The sequence below is a fragment of the Phoxinus phoxinus genome (assembly GCF_949152265.1).
Source record: "Phoxinus phoxinus genome assembly, chromosome: 16".
In the NCBI taxonomy this organism is placed as follows: Eukaryota; Metazoa; Chordata; class Actinopteri; order Cypriniformes; family Leuciscidae; genus Phoxinus; species Phoxinus phoxinus.
This window is the reverse complement of record NC_136891.1, coordinates 32,228,741-32,251,266: the sequence shown is the minus strand read 5'-3', so window position 1 is coordinate 32,251,266 and position 22,526 is coordinate 32,228,741. Positions and strand designations below refer to the sequence as shown.

The 22,526-nt window shown below is 35.1% G+C and overlaps 1 protein-coding gene across 2 annotated transcripts in view; it reads right to left on the bottom strand.

The window, feature by feature from the left end:
* The window catches only part of mboat2b (membrane bound O-acyltransferase domain containing 2b), a 34,065-nt gene that overhangs the window by 10,416 nt on the left and 1,123 nt on the right, over positions 1-22,526 (bottom strand). The window contains exons 2-4 of one of the 2 annotated variants that reach the window (XM_079639743.1): positions 9,945-10,066; positions 5,208-5,353; positions 2,485-2,562 (exon numbers count right to left, since the gene is read on the bottom strand). In XM_079639743.1, the coding sequence (XP_079495869.1) occupies positions 2,485-2,562; positions 5,208-5,353; positions 9,945-9,953 (233 nt within the window). In that variant the 5' untranslated portion in view covers positions 9,954-10,066. The remainder of the gene's footprint in view (positions 1-2,484; positions 2,563-5,207; positions 5,354-9,944; positions 10,067-22,526) is intronic. The other variant, XM_079639742.1, reaches the window with a different exon arrangement.

The window sequence follows — 22,526 nt, the reverse complement described above, 5'->3', positions numbered from 1 at the left end:
ACGCTAGTCATGTAAACTATTTGCCATTCATTTTAATTATTAAAATAAAAAAATAAACCTTCACGAGCATTTTTATAATGAAAATAATTTTTTCTAGTATATTAAACTTTTTCGTTTGTTTTGCGAGTAATCCAGCAAATCACAAACTGGAAAAGTTATAGGACCTTTGAATATGGTTTCTTCTCATATTATAAAATAATTTGAATCAAAATATAATTGCACGTCCATTTATTTTTGCACTTTATGTATGCTACTTGTGTAAGCAAATGTGTATGCTGGATATATAGACAGTGAGCCTGTCATTATCACAAAACAAACCTTCACAAATCTCTACTTCTCCTGATCATGCGGTTTTCCCGGTTAGTTTTGTTTGATTTGATACATTTAACAGCAAGTCGCATATTCTGCTTTGTTTCCCGAGTCATGAGTCATGACCAATTCAGGGAAAAAGCAGCGAGGACAAGATGCAAACATGAATGCTGATTACTCACAATAAGTGGTTTTCTAATGTGCATGCAAACATACTGATTAAGAGCTGTGTAAGACATCAGCCACAGCTTTTATAAATAAATTAAAAAATTAAAAAAATTCACAATATACGTTTATTTTTCAAAACAATTTCCCCAAGTCTATTTTGCTTCTGTTGTGTACAGAGTTACTGGACAACAGAATGTCATTAGTCCAGTTAATCATGTGGTTATAAAACACAAGATCTGTTTTACATAAGCCACAGCTTTTATAAATAAATAAAATAAAAAAATAAAAAATGTATGTTTATTTTTTTCCCCAAGTCTATTTTGCTTCTGTTGTGTTCAGAGTTACATGATAACATGTCATTAGTCCAGTTAATCATGTGGTTTTAAACCATAAGCTCTGTTTTATCTCACAGACAAAGTTAGGGGGAAATCAGATAAAGCTTGAAGTGAGCTAGCACAACAGAAGCACCCAGTCTTTCTCATTATTTCTTATACATACACACACACTCGAGCTTTAGTGATGACACATTCAGCTCAGGTCCCCAGACACTGCAGGTGTGAGTACAAAGATAGACTTAGTGTGCGTGTACTTTCCATTCAACAATGCAAGTGTGTTTTGCAGGTCTGCAAAACTGTTTGCCCTCCTAGCGGCGGACAAAAATAGATCGATCTCAACCACTGTATGTTTCCCAAAACGACACAACCATTCACGTCAATCGCCTTTCTACACAACTCACCAATAGTAGACCGAAAAAGGAGGAGGAGGAATCGTCTACCTCAACTGCCCCTGAATGTCCCGAAGACAGTAATATCACCTCATTTGAAACAAAATGTCCCTAAAGGGCCATTTAGCAAAAGTCTGACATTGAGGCAGTTTTATATTTACCACCTAGTAAGAAGGTTCTGGCAGCTGGCAGGAGAAATAATGGAAGATTTTATTACACCCATGAGGAGGACAGTGACTGATGGTCAGCCAGTGAAGGGAATGATGTCTTTCTCATTATAATTATCTTTGGGTCAGTTTTCAACTCTTTCATCAGAAGAAAGGGCACAATTTCTATCTGCATGGACCTCGGTTCACCTTTCGAATGAAAAGGATTCACGCACGTCTGCTCAATGGGTTCTATTGAATTTGAAGTAAAACGTTTTTAATGTAATAGTGTTCACAAGCAGTTGTGCTTCTGTATTGTGACATATTTCCTAATGAAACCGGACATGCAATAACAAACAAAAACGGACTGTACTTTATTTTAATCAACAGGAATTGATTGAATCGATTGGGTTGAATAATGAACTCTTGGTGATGTCCAAAAAATAATAATAATACAGAGGCAGAGCCACGATAAGTTTACACTACCGTTCAAAATTTTGGGGTCAATAAGATTTTTTTTTTAAAGACATTAAAAAAAAAAAAAATGAATACAGCAAGGATATTTATAATGTTACAAAAGAATTATCTTTTAAATAAATGCTTTCTTTTGAACTTACTATTAACCCTAGATACTGAAAAATAATGTTTCACAAAAATATTAAGCAGGATTAATGATAAGAATTGTTTTTTGTTTGTTTTTTTGACCACCAAATCAGCTTCTGTGACCCATGTTGGCAAAATGAGTCGCATTTAAAAAAAAAGAGTTTATTAGAAATGACTAAAAATAGTCATTTTCACATTCTTTCAAAAAAATCTTCAAAATGATTTTCAATCCTAACTTTTTCCTTTGGAATAACAACACTGACCTGTTCAAAATGAAGAGATTAACTATTAAAGTGAAAATGTGTCTTTAATGTGTATTAAAGACACCATAAATTCAACATTTTAATGTTGTGCCTTTTAGTCGGTTTATTAGCTTTGAAGCCATATTTGTAAAATATGTTAATACAGGAAATGCTGCACTTGCCGAGCCATTTCATAGGATCTTCAATAAAGTAAAACAAACATTAATTTAATGTTGCTTTTAATGTTGATTCTGAAGTCAATGATTGTAAAGATGTAAAAATATGGACTCACTTGTGCATGTGCTCAACTCCGGTCAGAATCATTATGCCGTAAGTAATGCCGCTCTGGAGAAGGAAATGAAGCGCATACCTGTAGAAAAGAGAGAAAATGCGGTTTCTAAATGCAGGACATTTTTGCTTCATTATGTAATGCTTTAATATGGCAGCAGTGTGAAAAACATGTACACACACACACACATTATTATTTTTCTTTTGCCGAATAGACATGTTATTGAAACAATCTTGGCAAAGTTTTAAAGATTTTGCTCGGTCTTCACTAAAGAAGTAGAGAGCCAAATTTGAATGGCACAATCAGGATGTGTTAATTAACGCCAAGAGGACCTTTGAACAAAACAAATATGACCCAAATGAGCACAATAACTTTTGTGAATTTAGCAAGACAGTGGATAATAATAGTTTTGCTGTAAACAATTGCTCCATGTATTTGCTAACTTTTCTAACTTTGTTGAAATGTTAAAACTCTATATAAAAAGTAAATAAACTATCATTCTAACAAACAATCAACAAATACCTATTAACAAGTAAAAATAACACATTTACATAGGCTATAAAAATGGACAGGACATTTTTGCTTCATTATGTAATGCTCATAATATGGCACAGTTGGAATAGAGTTCTACGTTGTGGTTAAAAGAGCCAATTAACTTTTTGATAGAGGTACAGGCCTGTTTTTTTACTGTTTTAATGTAAATGCAATTGACCTGGATCACCATGAAAAATATGTACACACACACACACACACACTTTTGCTCTGTCTTCACTAAAGAAGTAGTGAGCCAAATTTGAACGCCCATTACCCACACACACTAAAGAGAACTGCCTTAAAGAGACTTTACAGAAGCTTATCTGCAAGTCAGACCCACTTAAACGCACACAAACAGAGACACTTTAATAAGGATTTAAAAAATACGCCACTAATTAGCTAGCAGAAGTCTCTCTATCTTTCAGCGTGGACTATTGATCTGTTTGTCTTATTAAATGAGATGTTAATGAGTTCCAGATCCGAGTCGCCACCGACTCATCAATACATGGCTGATAGTGATCTCCCAACACAGACACTAATGTATCTAAAATTATGTTAGTATCGGCAGGAATTTCGTGAAACACCAGCTGTTTCTCTAAAGGTTTTTTAGCTAAATATACTGGAGATTAAAAATGTTCTTTAAAAATTTTAGCTGGATATATTCATATTATTTTTATTATTAATAAAATGTCATTAAATTTAAAGGGGTGGTAAAGTATGATTTGACTTTTCTAACTGTAGTTAGTGTGTAATGTTGCCGTTTAAACATAAACAACATCTGCAAAGTTACAACGCTCAAAGTTCAAAGCAAAGGAAGATATTTGCTTTTAAAGAAAAGGACTACAACAAACGGTTGGTAGGAACTACACGACATTCCTCACGGGTTAGTGACATCACCAACGCTAAAATTTACATAAGCCCCGCCCCCAGGAACCATGTTGTGTCCATGTTGAGAAGAGGAAGAGTTGTTGTAGTCGAGCACATTTGTGAGTCAGCTCAAACTTTAGCATCCGTCTTTTCACATTCAATAGAAAGTCACTCTGTGTGCATCTCACAACAGTTCCTATACGAGCGGTTTATAGATTATCATGACAGAATATGCTAATTGAAGATAGTTAACTCCACATCAGCAACATAAACTCATCAACTAACCATTCAGAGACGTCCTGTTGCTTCTACATGTTGTCACTTCTTCTTGAGTCTCTCCATCTTTGTCTGACTCCGTTTTAACATTAAAGGCAGAACAGTTTCTGTCATTTTAGTGTGTGTGCGTGAGGTAATCGCAGCTGCTAACACACACACACACACACACACACAAGCTCTTGAAACTCCGCCCTCTGCAGCAGCTCATTTGCATTTAAAGGGGCAGACACAAATTAGTGCGTTTTTGCAAACCCTCAAAAAGTGACAACTTTAACATGCTATATAAAAATATCTGTGGGGTATTTTGTGCTAAAACTTCGCACACACACTCATCAGAGATTTATTTTGCATCTTGTGAAAATGGCATTTCACCACCCCTTTAACTGTAGGAAATTATATGATCGGACACAAAAATGTAAGTAGGTCACAATTCTTGCAGGGTCCTGAAATACGCCATGATCATTAGCCATGATTTTTTTCCACATATTGATTTTTCTAAAAGATCATGTTTCCAAAAAACGAATGAAAAAAATAAACCTTTTTAGTCCTAATTGCAAATTTAAATGATTATACTACTACAATCCACGGGGCATACCAATAAAAAAAGCATGTTTTTGTATAATGAAACAATTGAAACAACCCTTTAATTTCTGTTTTCCACTATTCAAATCCATCTTTGATATGAATCAAATGGTGTAATGCGATTCCTTTTGCAGCTTTTAAAAAATGTCCCGTCTGCACCGTTGTGCTCGAGTCATACAGGTGTATTTACAACTGAAACATCCACATAATTTGATACGTGACTGTACTAGACGTTAGCTTCAGCTCCCTTTATTGCCTTCAAGCTGTTTGTTTATTCTGTATCAAATGTCTGTAGTTTCACAGACCGCAACATTTCCTATTGATTGGCGTTTGTTGTATCTTTCTGGAACGTCACACCAGCGCATATATCCTTATCCTGGAGTCCAGCAGCACGGAGTACAAGCAAAAGCTGGTTTCAATTTCCTTGTGGACACACAGAGGAGATGCGTCAGTGTGGACATACTCACCAGCCAAAGCAGAAGAGGGCAAAGTAGATGCCCAGCAGTGTGGCCACCACATGCCGCACAAAAGGACTGGTCTTGCTGGGGTGCAGATAGAGCCTGAACCACACGGCCGTGAGCAGGGCACAGAGCTGACATACTACGAAGTTCACCTGGGAAAAAAAAAGAGAAAAGTAACTTATCAACTGAACTCATGGTTAAAAGGCTGATATTTTAATCAAATTTAATTTAGAATTTTTCAGATTGGATTGTACGTCAGCTCTGAGTGAGTAATTATTTAATGGATATTTCGTATTCAAATATAAAGAATATTTAATTATCGTTTTATTTTATTAATGCATATTGTTAATTCAACTTCTTGACAAAAAAACAACATTAAAACCATTATTTGTAATGCAACTTTTGTGAATAAAACAAAATACATCACTTACATTTTAAGTGATGATTACTCATTTTTTAGGACATAACAGAACATATTGATCTTATAGTACATTACCATTCCTAGCACATCAAAGTGACGAGACATATTTCTGTCAGTTGGTTTCTTTCCAGATCCATTTTGTCATGCTGGGTAGCCCCGCCCACAGTGAAACCCCATTGGTCCAAATACTGCTCCACATTCAACATCAAATATTTTCTGATAGGCTGTGATTACAGTGTGTATAGAAACTAGGGATGTCCCGATCAGGTTTTTTTGCCCTCGAGTCCGAGTCATTTGATTTTGAGTATCTACCAATACCGAGTCCCGATCCGATACTTCTATAATACATAAAGAAGAGCGAAAAAACAGATCCAGGATGTTTCTTATTTTTTATTTAAAGGTGCTGTATGGAGTTTTTCTACTAAAATGAATCCATTTTTTATTACCTGTGTGTGAAGGGGTTGTAATCTCACAATAAAATGATCCACTTGGTGGGTTTTGCTATTACCTCTGAAAGCAAGTATTCCTATTTCTATGTGATGCTCCGGGTCGGATTTGCCGCGAAATCCAGTGACGTGACTGAGACCTGCATGCGCTCCCGAGCGTCTCGCCTCGTCTACTGACTTTGCACTCAACAGCGACGACACTGCAACTTTATAACATTGAGTCTGCTAATACTAGGAAACGACTAGCACAACACAGACTCCAACACAAACTCCACATAATAATAAAAAACAAAAGAAAGTACGCGCATGAGCACTCGCTTGTAAACGTATTGGTTGCAATCTGAAACATCACCACTAGATGCCGCTGAAAACTCCATACAGCACCTTTAATTCACCTTATTTTAACATTCAACAACTCTGTGAACAAGCAGAGCACTTCTGTGAGGTAGCTTGAACACTCAAGTAATAAATAACAAATTCTTCACTTTTGGTGATGTCAACAAAGTGATGTAATGCCGCACGCGTTGCTGTTTCTGTGTGGAGTCAAAAGGGTCTAACTCTGTGCCACCGCATAACTATAGTGTTAAAAAATAATGAGAATATATATACATATTATATATACGAGTCCTGATCGGGAGGTAACGTCCGATTCCGATCGAGTCTGAAACCACGTGATCGGATCTGGACATCCCTACATATGTCTGTAGCATAATATCGGCCGACATTTAATAGTGTTCATTTCTTTTATTTTTACATTACCTAAATTACCCATATAATGCTCTCTTGAAGTATTTATTTAAACTCCAATAATAAACTTTTAAATGCATCTTTAACAAATCTCAAAATGAATATTCATTATGCAACGTGTTCCAGTTACACTCCATTTGAATAATTTCCAACATTTTTGTGGACCGATTATTACAACAGTTCACACTTTTATGTAGATTTGTAACAAGATGAGTCTGTAAACCTGTTATCATAGAAACTTAGAGGACTCTCCCTGCAGTTTTCTGCCAAAATAAAAGTTCAAAGCTTTAACCTTTGCAAGTGAAGAAATTAAGTCAAATTAACCCCCATAATGGGTGTTCACATTAGGGTTGTAACGGTATGAGATTTTCACGGTATGATAATAGTCTCAGAAAATATCACGGTATTAAATCATTATTATTATAATCATCATCAGCTACAATGACTCTTAAATGAATGAAACCAGATAGGGTTTTTTGGTTGAACATATGGTTTATTAAACAGAACCATAGATATATACAGATATATAGCCAATGCGACATCTAGTGTATACAGTGCTATGCATAAGTTTAGACACCCATGCTAAAGTTGACTAAAAAGAGGAATAAAAAAATCATCTTTTGGAAATTGAACTTAATGCCTTAATTTAAAAAAATAGGAAAAATCCAACCTTTAAGGACACCAATTTTCTTTGTGAATGAATAATGTATCGTAAATAAATAAATGTTCTTCCTTAAAATACAGGGTGCATAAGTTTGGACACCCCTATGTTAAATTCCCATAGAGGCCGGCAGATTTTTATTTTTAAAGGCCAGTTACTATATGGATCCAGGATACTATGCATCCTGATAAAGTTCCCTTGGCCTTTGGAATTAAAATATCCCCACATCATCACATAGCCTTCACCATACCTGGAGATTGGCATGGAGTACTTTCCATAAGATCATCTCTCAATGCAAATCAAACCAGCTGTTAGGCTAACTGAAATAAAACCATGCCAATCTCCAGGTATGGTGAAGGATATGTGATGATGTGGGGATATTTTGATTCCAAAGGCCAAGGGAACTTTATCAGGATGCATAGTATCCTGGATCCATATAGTAACTGGCCTTTAAAAATAAAAATCTGCCTGCCTCTATGGGAATTTAACATAGGGGTGTCCAAACTTATGCACCCTGTATTTTAAGGAAGAACATTTATTTATTTACGATACATTATTCATTCACAAAGAAAATTGGTGTCCTTAAAGGTTGGATTTTTCCTATTTTTTTAAATTAAGGCATTAAGTTCAATTTCCAAAAGATGATTTTTTATTCCTCTTTTTAGTCAACTTTAGCATGGGTGTCTAAACTTATGCATAGCACTGTATATCTACTGTATGACACAGAACAAGCAGGTTTATAGTATATAAAAAAATTTGCGCTGTATATTAATCGACACGCTCATATAGCGATTTGATTTATTGCACAGCTAGCCTATATTTTAGATGTATTCATCCATCTATCAAATCGCGCATTTTACGTGACATCTGCGTTATTTTGTAAATTCCCTCAGCAACACGGAAATAATACGGCCTTAAGTTATAAATGGAGCTTCATCTGCAGGGAGGGATGGTGTTCGCGAATATTGGAGAACATGTTCGACGCATTCCCTCCTTTAACAGCCATTCTTCGTCAACATTTCTGGACAGAACTGGATATCCTGGTAATAAGCAAATATTCACGATATAATAATCGTACATGTCAATATCGTGATAAACAGCCATACCGGTATACCGTTACAACCCTAGTTCACATTATTTCGTCCAACCCCCCTGTATATTGCTATTTAGGTATTTTAGTTTAATCTTCTATCTTTTGGCAAAATTGTATAGAATTTTAATATCAGCTTTTTGGTATCAGCCATAAAAGGGTCTAACTCTGTGCCACCGCATAACTATAGTGTTAAAAAAATAATGATAATATATATATATATATATATCCGAGTCCTGATCGGGAGGTAACGTCCGATTCTGATCGAGTCTGAACCCACGTGATCGGATCTGGACATCCCTATTAGAAACACTACAATATGTGATGCTAGAAACAGGTGTGACTGTGAATATTGTGTAATGTGTAGACAGACAATGGAATTTAGAAGAAATAATAAGCATGACAAAATATCATTGCTAAATCACAACAAACAACGACAAACAGGGTCAGAGAGATTTAACAGTGTTCCAGAAGAACATCAGAAGGTTGGCAGGACTCTCAGTGAGGTTCCTGCAGTATTTCAGGACCCTGCAAGCCTTGTGACCTACTTAAAAGATAATGCCTTGGGCTTCACACTGACATGCTTCTTGTAAAAGCCAAAGACATCAACAGCATGAGTCTGGGAGTTGTTTCTTGACTGGACACAGCTGTGAAATTACAAATTCATATGAAGACAGACATATACACTACTATCTTCAACCAAACGTCTGCAAATAACATTTATTCCTACGCTTTATGCAAATAAAATTCATCACGAGTCAATAGCTGAATATATATATATATATATATCAGTCTTGATGGCTGTCTAGTAATTCAAGAATTCACACTCCATGTAAGGATGCTACAAAAAAAAACGATGTCTCTGTCCTAATCATCCACGTCTTCAGCGTTCAACAGCTGTAGAGCAGCACTTAATAAATCCACCAAAGCAAGGAAGGACAAAACTTGTTTTTGAAACATCCAATACATGTCAGGCGACCCAGTGTGGTCTGCAGACCAAACCAAGGGGATTATGGGAGATTCTTGGCAGCATGCTGTAACTTGTACACAGCACTAGCAGTGCTGTAATTGTAAAAAATGTCAAAAGAAATCTCAAGCTCCAAGTAATCTGTATTTTTAAAAAGCATGCATAAATTGAAAGGCAGCACAGCAAAAATATAAGTGAGCCACATGTCTGAGCTTGGATATTACAACATCTGATTTCAAAGAATATGCCTTTGAATTAGTTTTACTACTTTCAAGTCATGACATTTTTTAGGGCCAGTTACACTGACAGCAAAAAAAAAAAAAAAAAACTGTCCATTATGAACCACACAATCCTTGCATGCGGTTACACATAATTATGGATAGATCACATAATGTTTTAGACACAACATACATAATCCATGACAGATGAAGGATCATCAATCAGTTTTGACAGACTCGTTTGCCAGCTTCTGTTGCTTTCTTTGCAGACTTCCTGTTGCTCTCTCACTCAGTTCCATCTGTCCATCTGTCACACTTGCAACAAACATGAAGCACACACAAACCTGCAGTAAATCACACAGCTAAATGGTTAAAATGTGTAACAAATGTGCCATAAAAACTGAAATGGCCTTGCAATATAACCTTACACTAAATATTACTGGAAATCCCACCAAAATATCAAGCAGCACAACTGTGTTCAACATTGATAATAATGAAAAAAAATGTTTCTTGAGCAGCAAATCAGCATATTAGAATGATTTCTGATAGGGCTGTAAAATTAATCGCATCCAAAATAAAAGTTTGTGTTTACATAATATATGTGTGTGTATTGTGTATAATTATTTTGTATATATAAATACACACACATGCATGTGTATATTTGAGAAATATTTGGATTTATATATTGCATATGTTTTTTTTCTATGATTTATATTATATATAAATAAAACTATTTTATATATAAATAACAATTTTTTCTTAAATATATACATGCATGTGTGTGTATTTATATATACAAAATAATTATACACAATACACACATATATTATGTAAAAAAAACTTTTATTTTGGATTCGATTAATCAAGATTAATCGTTTACAGCCCTAATTTCTGAATAATCATGTGACACTGAAGACCAGGACTATTGATGCTGAAAATTCAGCTTTGACATTACAGGAATAAAATTACATTTTGACATTTATTGAAAATAGAAAATTATTTTAACTGTATTTTTAATCGAAGAAATTCAGCCTTGGTGAGCATACTGTAAGTGACTTTCAAAAACATTAAAAATCTTACTAGTAGTGCACATTTGAAAGAAAAAAAATATATATTATATATATATATATAGATAAACTGTAGGCTAAATATTTGACATCAGCACCTTTAACACCACGAGTCACACAAAAGCATTTCAGCTACACTGTGGTGATGACACAAATCATACTAATAATTACTAAAATAGTTAATGTAATGGGCTTTATGCACAGCTGCACTACTTCCTGAACTTTAGCCAGCTCCTTTGTTTCCTGTCTGCCATTATTGGACAAACTGATTAATCCAGGTGTGTCTGATTATTGTTGTTGGTCAGGCACACCTGGAATAATCAGTTTGTCCAATAATGGCAGACAGGAAACAAAGGAGCTGGCTAAAGTTCAGGAAGTAGTGCAGCTGTGCATAAAGTCCATTCAAAAGGAAAGCTTAACATTTGACTTTACAGCAGCAGATTGTGATATGCTCCCATTACTGTACGTTCACACCGCCGCCGGCGAGAGCGGCAAAACTCGCTCTCGCCGCCCTGCCATCGATGCCGTGAGATTCGGGGACTCTCTGACGCTCTGACGTAGATTTTAGAATGCGTGATTTTTTAAAAACTTTATTTAAAGGAGCCGCAAAGCAAATAAGAACTGAACATAAATCAGTATCATATTTTGTGCATACTGGCTACACGTAGGGTATAAGTTAACCTATTAAAATCTTTTAAATGAGAAAGTAACAAAACACCAACAATTTCAGACACCTTTTACATTCGTCGTTCTTTTTATTAATGTCCCTGTATGTAAACAGGGACACGTCGTACAATAACGGGAAACCCGCAGCAGAAATAATTAACTTTTCCTCCCTTTTGCTTAGGAACTAATGTGGTCGGAACCAAAGTTTACAGGATTGTGTTCTCTGGTATCCTCTCGGGCGGAGGACTTCTACATTCCGATTGGTTGCCGCTGGTTGCCGCCGAAACGTGTCATAGCTTATTACCATAAAGTTGTAAAAATTTCAACTCTTCTCGCCGCTCTCGCCGTCCAAGACGCGCCGCCCTCGCCGGAGCTCGCCGCCGGCTCTCATTGAAAATGAATGGCTTCCGGCCAATTTGGCGCTCTCGCCGCCGGCGGTGTGAACGTACAGTTAGGGATTTACTCTTTTACCACAGTGTTTAGGTTCTCAGCCGCAAGTAAACTGAGGGCACATCCTGCTTAGATTCAGACTTAGAGAAAAGGTGCCATGAAAAATGACACTAACTCAATATATCAATACAGATTATAAAGCATGCTCTCATGCTCTCTTGATGTTGAGGGCATCCGAGGAGAGACGAGAGGGGCTCGAGCAAACATTTTTACAGAAGAGCATTAGAAAGGCTCATTCACAAGCTCTCCCTTCACAGCCAGGTGTAAATGAAAGCGGCGGAAAGAAACTGGAAAAACAAACCAAGTTACTGAACTCGACAGGCCTTTTAAGCACCCATTTAAACTTTAGAATTTTTTATATGATTCAGCGTGACAAAACCTACTAATCAGCCCATTTCTGTGTAATAATTGCTAATCATTTTCCCAGATAAAAACACTTTTAGTGAAACTATTAAAGTCAATAATTTAATCTCTTAAAACTCATCTTTGATCATCAAAATTACATATTTAAATGTTTTTTCCTTGAAAAACAAAATGGACTCATGCCTTATAATAGCTTGAATGTAACTCTACAGCCTCATTTAGTATACACGGTTCTATGAATATGCAAATTAGCCCCGCCTCTACTCACTCAGCTCAGAGATCCACTCGTTATTGATCACACGTTGATCTGATTGGTAACAAGGTAGTTTTTGACGTCAGTAAAACTGATTTCAAACCACGATTTTAAGACTGTCTTTGGTTCACTGCAGTTTTAAGGAGAAAATACTCAACATTGGTGTTGACTTGTGAATTTGCACAATGTTTGTCTTAAATCATAATAAAAACACCTTATATACATATAAACAACATTAAAAACTTGATTTTCACCACAGGGGGACTTTAAACTGTTAAATTGGGGAGATTTAATTCAATCATAAACGCTAATAATCGTCTGTGCTAGAACATCAGGGAATGACTGGAAACTCCATTGGGATTTCTCATAAGGAGAACTATAGTTTGTCAATGTCAAATCAACATTTTGATGCTTATGTGAATTTAGGTATGATAGCACTTTAATATAAAGGTATGACATTTGGATACCTAAAAAAAATTTAATGCAAAAAAAAATACATTGCTCCATAACCTACATATTGTGCATCGCTAGTCAATACTCATTCTCATCTGACCTCTTTCATATAGTTGCTCTTAGGCTTGAAATTATGGTGAAATACTGCAGAAGATCATATATCCAATATACAAGTGGCATGAGGAACTCAAATAACAGCCTTGAACCTGCTCACCTCCATCAATAACTCAGCAGCTCTGAGTCTGTGCTGTGCATGTTGACGTGTCGCTGTTATGAGGCAAGCTGGCCAGAAAAGTTGGACCTCTCTTTCTTTGTCTCTCACTATCTTCTTTAATTAATGATCCTTGATGCGTCTCATTACATTCCTAGTCTCCTTTATGTCCAGGTTACCTGGTGCCTTGTCTCCTGTGTCAGTGCAGACGAACCCATCACCCCAGAGCTCATGCTACATCTGAGAATTTGCCAAACCCACAGATTCTGATAAGCAGCGGATAAGTCCGATTTGTTTCTGTATGTGAGACTGTTCTCAAGACAACTGTTCTTGGGCTTGGCTGGAAATATCCTGAAGATTTATCAAGTTCAGCTGATGCGGAGAAAGTGCAAAAAAAGGCCTTCTCACTTCATCGGTTGAATGTCACTGCTGAGATGCTAAATGGGCTTAGGGATGAGCAACGATTAATCGCATCAAAAATAAAAGTTTGTGTTTAAATAATACATGTATGTGCACTGTGTATAATTATTTTGTAAATATAAATACGTACACATGCATTTAGAAAAATGTGTTATACAAAATATTTATATTTATATAATACATATGCATGATTGGTCAGATCACCTGTCAATCAAACTCCCTGCGAAGGGTCAATTGGGACGCAACTATGTCATTCTAAAATTCTCATTCTCACTTATTGTGTGTGAAGTGCTGCAGGATAATGTTGTTCCAGCAATCCTTGCATCGGACTCTCGTCCACAGATGCCTTGTTTTGGTAAGGGCCGTTTTTATTGCTTGAAATATAAGCAGCACGGTCGGCACAAAGCTTAATGCGCTTGTTGTCTCCTAATCAGGTCCCGAAATTATAAATATTAAAGGGGTGGTATAATGCCCTTTTCACAAGATGTAAAGTAAGTCTCTGATGTCCCCAGAGTGTGTGTGTGTGAAGTTTTAGCTCAAAATACCCCACAGATAATTTTATATATCATGTCAAAATCGTCACTTTTTGAGGGTGAGCAAAAACACACTGTTTTGTGTCTGTCCCTTTAAATGCAAATGAGCTGCTAATCCTGACACAGGGGGCGGAGCTTCAACAGCACGTGTCCTTTTACCTCACACACACACACACTGAACATTTCACAAACTTTTAGCCTTTTATGTTCAAACCGGAGTCAGACAATGATGGAGAGACTCAAGAAGAAGAGACAACATGTAGAAGAACAGGACATTTCTGAATGGTTAGTGATGAATTTATGCAGCTTATGTGGAGTTATCTTCTACTGATTAGCATATATCATGATAATCTATAATCGTGATTCGGGGGCGGGGTTTATGTAAATTATAGGGTTGTGATGTCACTAACCCGGGAGGAATGTCGTGTAGTCTCTACCAGCCGTTTGTTGTAGTTCTTAAAAAGCAATTTCTGTAAAAGCAAATATCTCCCTTTGCTTTGAACTTTGAGCGTTGTAACTTTGCAGATGTTGTTTATGATCAACAAGCAACATTACACACTAACTACAGTTAGAAAAGTGAAATCATAAATCAACCACCCCTTTAAGTATTTAAAACAAAGTAAAGAAGCGATGGCAAGACGTATTTATGCGTTTTATGTTATATGTCCTGTATGATAAGAAAAAACATGAAGAAATCAATGTTGATTATGATCATGAATAATTAATGCTTCAATAAATTGCTGCAACTTATGCCTTAGTTTGAGAGCATTTGCTTGGCCTACCAATAACAGACAAGGAAAGTATTTGGGAAATCGGTTTAAAAAGAAATCACTATTTTGCAGTTCCGCTTAGTGTCACTAGAGGTGCAGAAATGACACTTCAGCTTTAAGTGCATCGGCTTTTTGTGGCAATTCTTGAGAAGCCTGTTGCTAGGACACAGTCCTGCTAAAAATAAAAAAGGACAGAATGAAAGCTGCCCGCTTCAGTCATCAGTCTTTTCAGCGGTCAAAAGCCACACGATTTGGATGATTGATTTGCTTTCCACACCAAGCACTTCTTCTATGGAGATCAAAGCAAAGTATAATTTTTCATATCTCTGCAGTGAGATGCAACTGAACCCCGATTGTATTTGTTTTATTCTAAATGGACACTTTGGGCAGAATAATGGAATATTTTCCCTCTTGAAATCTCCAACCAAGTCCATATCCACGAAGGTCCATCATATAACATCTTAGCAAGAACCATCTGTGCCAGGGTGAGCTCTACACAAACTTAACCCATTAATCTCCCTAATCAAACACCTGACCTTGGCTATGGCATTGGAATTACATGGCGAGAAGTTATCCGATGATTAAATCGCTCTTGAGCAATAAGTGCTTCTTCCAAACGGTGCATTAGATACTCAATTATTTATTGGTGCTGCTAATGCACATGGTGCACTCATTCTCCTGTCAACTGAGCAGGTAAGGATAACCATTACATAATAATAAGACCTTGAAGCTACGGTGAAATCTGGAGGAGATGGACCATCCCAAGAGCTCCCAAAACAGCGCATCAGGGATGTGAAGGTCGAGTGAGGTTAGCATACAAAGGCAAAAGTTGGTTAATTCATCTTAGAAATGGACTGGGATTGTGAAATGGATATCACTTATCCTTGCTTGCACTTAGCATCACTTATAGATCAGATGATCTTATTATTGCATTTAGCAGAGCTGAGAGGATTGGCCATAAAAACTTTCAAATGAAACAACATTTTACAAAACACTTCAATACTTCTCACTTTGAGATAAAATGGCATTTTATAGCGAACCATTTTTAACAATTGCAAAATGCTTAAATATTAAAGAACTAAAAGATGAAACTATTATGGGTGGGTCACAATTGTTGACTAGTCATCCAACAAATCAATAAAACACACAATAGTAAATAGAATTCAAATTAACTTTAAATGATCGTGCGTTATTAAATTATATAAATATGTAGCTTTGCACAAAAAAGGCTTTTGGTATAATCAGTCTCTTTAGGGCTGTGCGATATTGAAGAAAAATGTGATATGCGATAACTCCTTAAATAATGTGATATTCGATAATGCTTAAAGTGTGTAAAATAAACTTAAATTATCTTTAAAATATATTTAAAATGATATAACCTACATGTGTTTCACATTATTTTTATGACAAGAAAACATCCTTAGAACTTGTGAAAGTGAACATCAGTGTTTTACTGTAGCATAAGAAGTGTTATTTTAACATCAGTGTAAACCTCAGAGCTTCAGGTTATCCTACATTAGGTTTATTTAATAAAAGATACGGAATCATAAAATGTAAAAATAAAACATTGCTTAGTTTTCACTGTATGAATTAAATATATCCTGATACTTAAAGATAAAAAAAACCTGTTGTCTTGTGTTCATGACCCCATTTATTGCAAGCTGTTGCGATATGCATATTGCAATATATACATTTGCGATATTTCGATATATTGTGCAGCCCTAATAAATGTTATTAAATGTTTTTGACTTTTTAAAGGGTATTTGTAGTGTTTTTTTAGTGTCTCTTGCATTTCTCAGGCTAACCTTTGGCTGCACACATAATTCTTGGATGGCCCTTATTTGTTATGTAATCCAGAAAATAGCAATGTGGCAACGTGAGGAAGGATTTGTTTTCTTCCAGCACATGAGTGAAAATGCTGAGTAACCGGGTAAACCGCAGTCTCTAAAAAGCACTTTCGCACTAGGATTCTTATGCCCGAGAGACCTGCTAAATTAATCTGCATCTTCTTGTGAGAGACTCGGCCTACAGAGAGCCCACCGCTCCACATTACTCAATGAAGACAACTGATCAAGCGTTTTCCGAATCAAATGAGCACCATGCCAATTTAGGATCTCACTGAACAGCCTAAACATCCAGGATGAGTTTGATTATTTGAGAGAGTATAAATTATTGTTTCCTCAAAAACATGTAAATAAACAATCAAATCTGCCTCTAAATCAACTCACTGATTTAAATCAATTATTGGACTCTGTATTGTTTCCATCAGGACACCCATGGGAATAACGTTCTCTCCTCGAGTAATTAGCAAAGAGCACCGAGGCTTCCTCCTCCTCTGGGAGACCAAAAGATTGTCTTTTTTTTTTTTTTTTTGTCCCACAGGCCCGCGATATTGTTCAGAAAGAGTCTTGTCAGAGTTCAGACTTTCAGAAGTTAAAAATCTAATCCAACTCAAGACTACCCGTTTTATTTAAAGGGATAGTTAACCTAAAAATGACAAATAAAAAAATTAAAACTCACCTAAAGGTGACGTTTATTTTTTGGTAAACTATTACTTTAAGTTGCTAGTTGCTATATATAGTAGGCTAGCGCTGTAAACGATTAATCGCGATTAATCGAATCCAAAATAAAAGTTTGTGTTTACATAATATATGTGTGTGTATTGTGTATGATTGTTTTGTATAAATACACACACATGCATGTATATATTTAAGAAAAATGTGTTATTTATAAATAATATAAAAATATATATGCAGTATATAAATGCAAATATTTCTCAAATATATAAATGCATATGTGTGAATTCATTAGGGCTGTCAAAAGATTAATCACGATTAATCACATCCAAAATAAAAGTCTGTGTTTGCATAATATATGTGTGTGTACTGTGTATAATTATTATGTATAAATACACACACATTCATGTATATATTTAAGAAATATTTGCATTTATATACTGTATATACATTTATATTATATATAAATATGTTCTATATAAATTTTTCTTAAATATATACATGATTGTGTGTGTTTTTATATATATATAAATAAATTATACACAGTACACACACATATATTATGTAAACACAGACTTTTATTTTGGATGTGATTAATCGTGATTAATCTTTTGACAGCCCTAGTATTTATATATACACAAAATAATTATACACAATATATTATGTAAACACAAACTTTTATTTTGGATTCGATTCATCGTTTACAGCCCTACTATATAGATCCACATGTTGAGCAAATGCTCTGAGATCAGCACTTCATATAATTTATTACCGTAAGCCCTGAACTCAATCAAACAGGCAAAGGCACCACAGATCAGGTGCACACAACCGCTGACTAATGAATCTAGAGCCCTACACAATAACACACACACACACTGAGGTGTCATTTGCATTAATGAGGCATAGGGGTCTTTGTTAAGCTAAAGTCAGGTATTGTGGCATTGTTTGCTAAGAACACCGCCTTCGACTTCACCCATTCATTCAGCTCAAGAAACCGAAACCTCTCACAGTCAAATGGTTAAGCAGAGCATAAAATGTTAACATGCATTGTGATCCTTGATCATTGAATACACCAGGGGTGCACCAATATGCAAATTTTCGCTGATACCAATCATTTTTTTTATGCCATGATAATCAATAAATGACATACAATTGTGGTTCAAATAAATCACTCTAACATAAAATCTATATTTTTAAATGATACAATTGATTATTGAATACATCAGGAACGCACGACATGGTAATTTTGGACAATACCAATCATTTTGATATTATGATTGATAATCAATATTGGCAAATATATAAAATTATAAACTTTTTTTTTTTTTTTAAACAAGTTATAGCCTAATTGAATTGATCACTGAAAACACTATGTATTTACCAATTTGTTAATTCTGTTCTGGCCTATATAATATTTTGAATCTGATATCCAATATATAAACTGATATTAGATAGCAATCTACATTTTGTGAGACTTATTACAAATCAAAACAAGCAAATGATCATCTTAAAGGTCCAGACTTTTGCATTTATTTAGTGGAAAACTGCATAGCTAATTTTAAAACAGATTTTAACAAATGTAGGCCAACTTTCTTTAATACAAGTTTATTTTATAAATATAGCATATGACTTTCACAAATGTAACAAAAAATAAAGAAACTGCCCAAAAAAATGCTTCAAATTTAATTTATGTTTAACAAAAAGTGGGATGAATTAAATAATGTGGCTCCTATCCTATAATCATTCTGTTAAAATAACTTCTGATACCACTAACAATATAAACAAGTCACATTTATATCAACCAATTTACAGATATGATGACCACTGATATATTGTGCAACCCCAAAAACATGTTTCCCATCTGGAACTGGTCAAACAAATATATACTCCTGGTCGAGTCAATAATAATAATAATAATAATAATAATAATAATAAAGGCATGGTGAATTCTACAATTATTTATTTAGGCTTTGACCTTTTGACCCAACGGTCCACAGCTATGAAATGGCATGTTCCTCACGCGAACGTTAAAACACGGATGCTGTTGCCCTGACAACAACACTGATGAAATGCACTGTCATTGGATGAATGTAGCTAATACAAAACAGAACAGAATGAACTAGAGTAGACATTCTGTTGCAGAGCGAAACTGTCTGTTCCAAACCAGCCACAAACTGCACAAGAGGCAAACGGCATTAGACACTTTCTCTCTTTTAGGCCCAAGTGTAACAGGAGTCCAGTGTCTGGCCGTGGTAGTGCAACGCTAGCCGATTTCTGCTCACATTACCGTCTGTTCTCACTTCAGAGTTCTTCTCCATCCACAGGACACCTTACAGGAGTTCACTTCTCAACCAAACCTACATCTAAAGTGTCCACATACCATTCAAAAAGATTGGCGTCAGGGGGATCGGGGCCGCATAACGACTAATCGCAACTAATCGTTTGCAGAATAAAAGTTTTTGTTTACACATCATATATGATGTGTCTTTATAAATACACACACATGTATGTATATATTTAAAACATATTTACATGTTTATATACATTTTTATTGAAATATAATTTATATTATATATAATTATAAATACTTAATATATAAATATATTTTTTCTTAAAATTATACATGCATGTTTGTGTACACTGTAAAAAAAAATGCTGCGATTATTTAGCACAACTTAAAATCCAACATTGTTTCAACTTTAAAAAGTATGTGTTCAAGCTTGACTTAAAATATTAAGTTTAGTTAACTTAAGTTTAGTTTGGTTAAGTTGGATATTTATGTTATCTCAACAAATTTTAACTAATCGCAGCCACATTTTTTACAGTGTATTTATATATACATAATTATTATACACAGTACACACACATACATGATGTAAACAAAAACTTTTATTCTGCAAACGATTAGTTGCAATTAATTTATATTTTTTTATTTTATTCAGTACGATGCGTTACTACCTAAATTGATCCAAAAAAAAAAAAAAGTGACAGTAAAGATGTTTTTTAATGATTTATAATGTTACAAATATTGTATATTTCAAATGTTGTGATTTTCAATTGTTTTCAACACTGATAATAATAAGAAATATTTATTGATCACCAAATCAGACAGATTTCTGAAGGATCATGTGACACTGAAGACTGGAGCCATCGCTGCTGAAAATTCAGCTTTGCCAACACAGGAATAAATTAAAATATATAAAGTTAAGATAAGCGTAAGAAACATCTTAAAAATTCACCCAACTCCAAACTTTTGAACAGTAGTGTATGCCTTTTCTTTGCTATAAAACGCCATCTCTTCAAATGTCTTCTTTACTAAGCTCCAACAGTCTGTCCTAAATCAATATAGCAGCTTACATACAGAAATCAAATAATGTAATAAATCACTACTCTCGCCCATTCTGGGGTTTGGTTTCATGGTTTCACAATATCCGTGTCTGAACAATCCACACAATCACCACTTTCAAAATGTGAAGGACAGTTTTTTTTACAAAGTTAGATATTAAATAAAACTATGACTTGTGTCCCTCCATCAATAAAATAAATCTATGGGATTTGGTTTCAATCAAGTAAAAATTATTTACTCACGGCTGAAATGCTTTTTAAACAACAAGCCCCATATAACATCTCTCCGTTAGCGTTGTCATTCATTTTAGTGAAAAAGATAATTAGCCTCATCAACATCTATCTTCATAATATGACATACCCTCCATAACAAGCATTTGTTAATCAATGAATAATACTTTGATTAGCATTACCAAACATGGACGTTTTATTATTATTTTAATTAATACTGTGAAGCTGCTTTGATGCCATCTGTATTGTGAAAAGCGCTATACAAATATTCTTGACTTGACTTGATTTGTCCTTGACCTTAGGTCATGTATTTTTTAATTTTACTTTTTTTTTGGGGGGGGGGGGCATCTACTGGTACAGGCTAATTTACAAAGCAATAACGGTAGACCATTTAAGGTATAAATGCTTGTTACGTAAGCCTAATAGATTTTCCTGTCTATCATAATAACAAATCTTTCATTCACTTGAAATTATTTGATATATTTATCATTGCATAGAATGTCTAACAATTAAAACACTTAAATTGCTCAAATATGTCCTGGGAGAAAAAGACATGACCATGAAATGTGATTTCACTAGTTATTCTAGTTTGTTAGTCATGTTTTTTAGAGAGCACAGATCCAAAACACGACTTTTACCCAAGCTGCAATTCTCTGTGGCACATGCGCATGAAACCATGGCGGTTTCAAAAGCTAGTGAGCTGCATAATTAATTAGACAGGATTTTTGGCCATCTATATAGGTAGCACTATGAGCAGCATTTCATACACATCCATCCTGGGCAAAAAAAAAAAAGAAGAAGGGCCGAACCAAAAAAAATGGCAAACTATTTAGTGGTCTTTTAAGAGTCTTAACCATTTAAATCACATATTACTGGTCAGGAAATTAGCATGACCTGCACAAGCATGGAATAGCCTTCCCCAACTTGCAGACAGATTTTTACAGGAAGAAGAGTCAGTGTTGTTCCACTCAATGTCAATGTCTTCAAACAGTTCATGAGTAGTTCAAAAATGTCTCCCAGTTCATTTGCGTTTAATGTGAGAACAGATATTCACAAGGGTTCAAATCTGGACTCTGACCAGGCCAAAAACATGATCCTCATGGACATGTTCTCAAGCCACTACTTGTCTGTCTTACTCTTTGCAATTTGGGCAGGAACCTGTCTTGTTGAAAAATAACATCTTGATCATTCCTCTTCAGATAACATTTTTTCTTTTGTGGGAAGCAAGCCATACTGCAATGTTATACAATGCATTAAATGACTTTTCACAGTGAAGTAGCTTACCAATACCAGCAGCTAAAAAGCCTCCCCACACAATGCCACCACTTCCTCCATGTTTCACTGTGGCAGAGATGCATTTATTATTATATTTCTCATCAGATTTTTAAAAGATATCGCTCTGGAGCATCACCACACACATGACTTCCCATATTCTGCATTTCTGAACCAGCAATGGCTTTTTAAGTAGTGCATTCGCTTAAAGTTTGCTAATTTCCT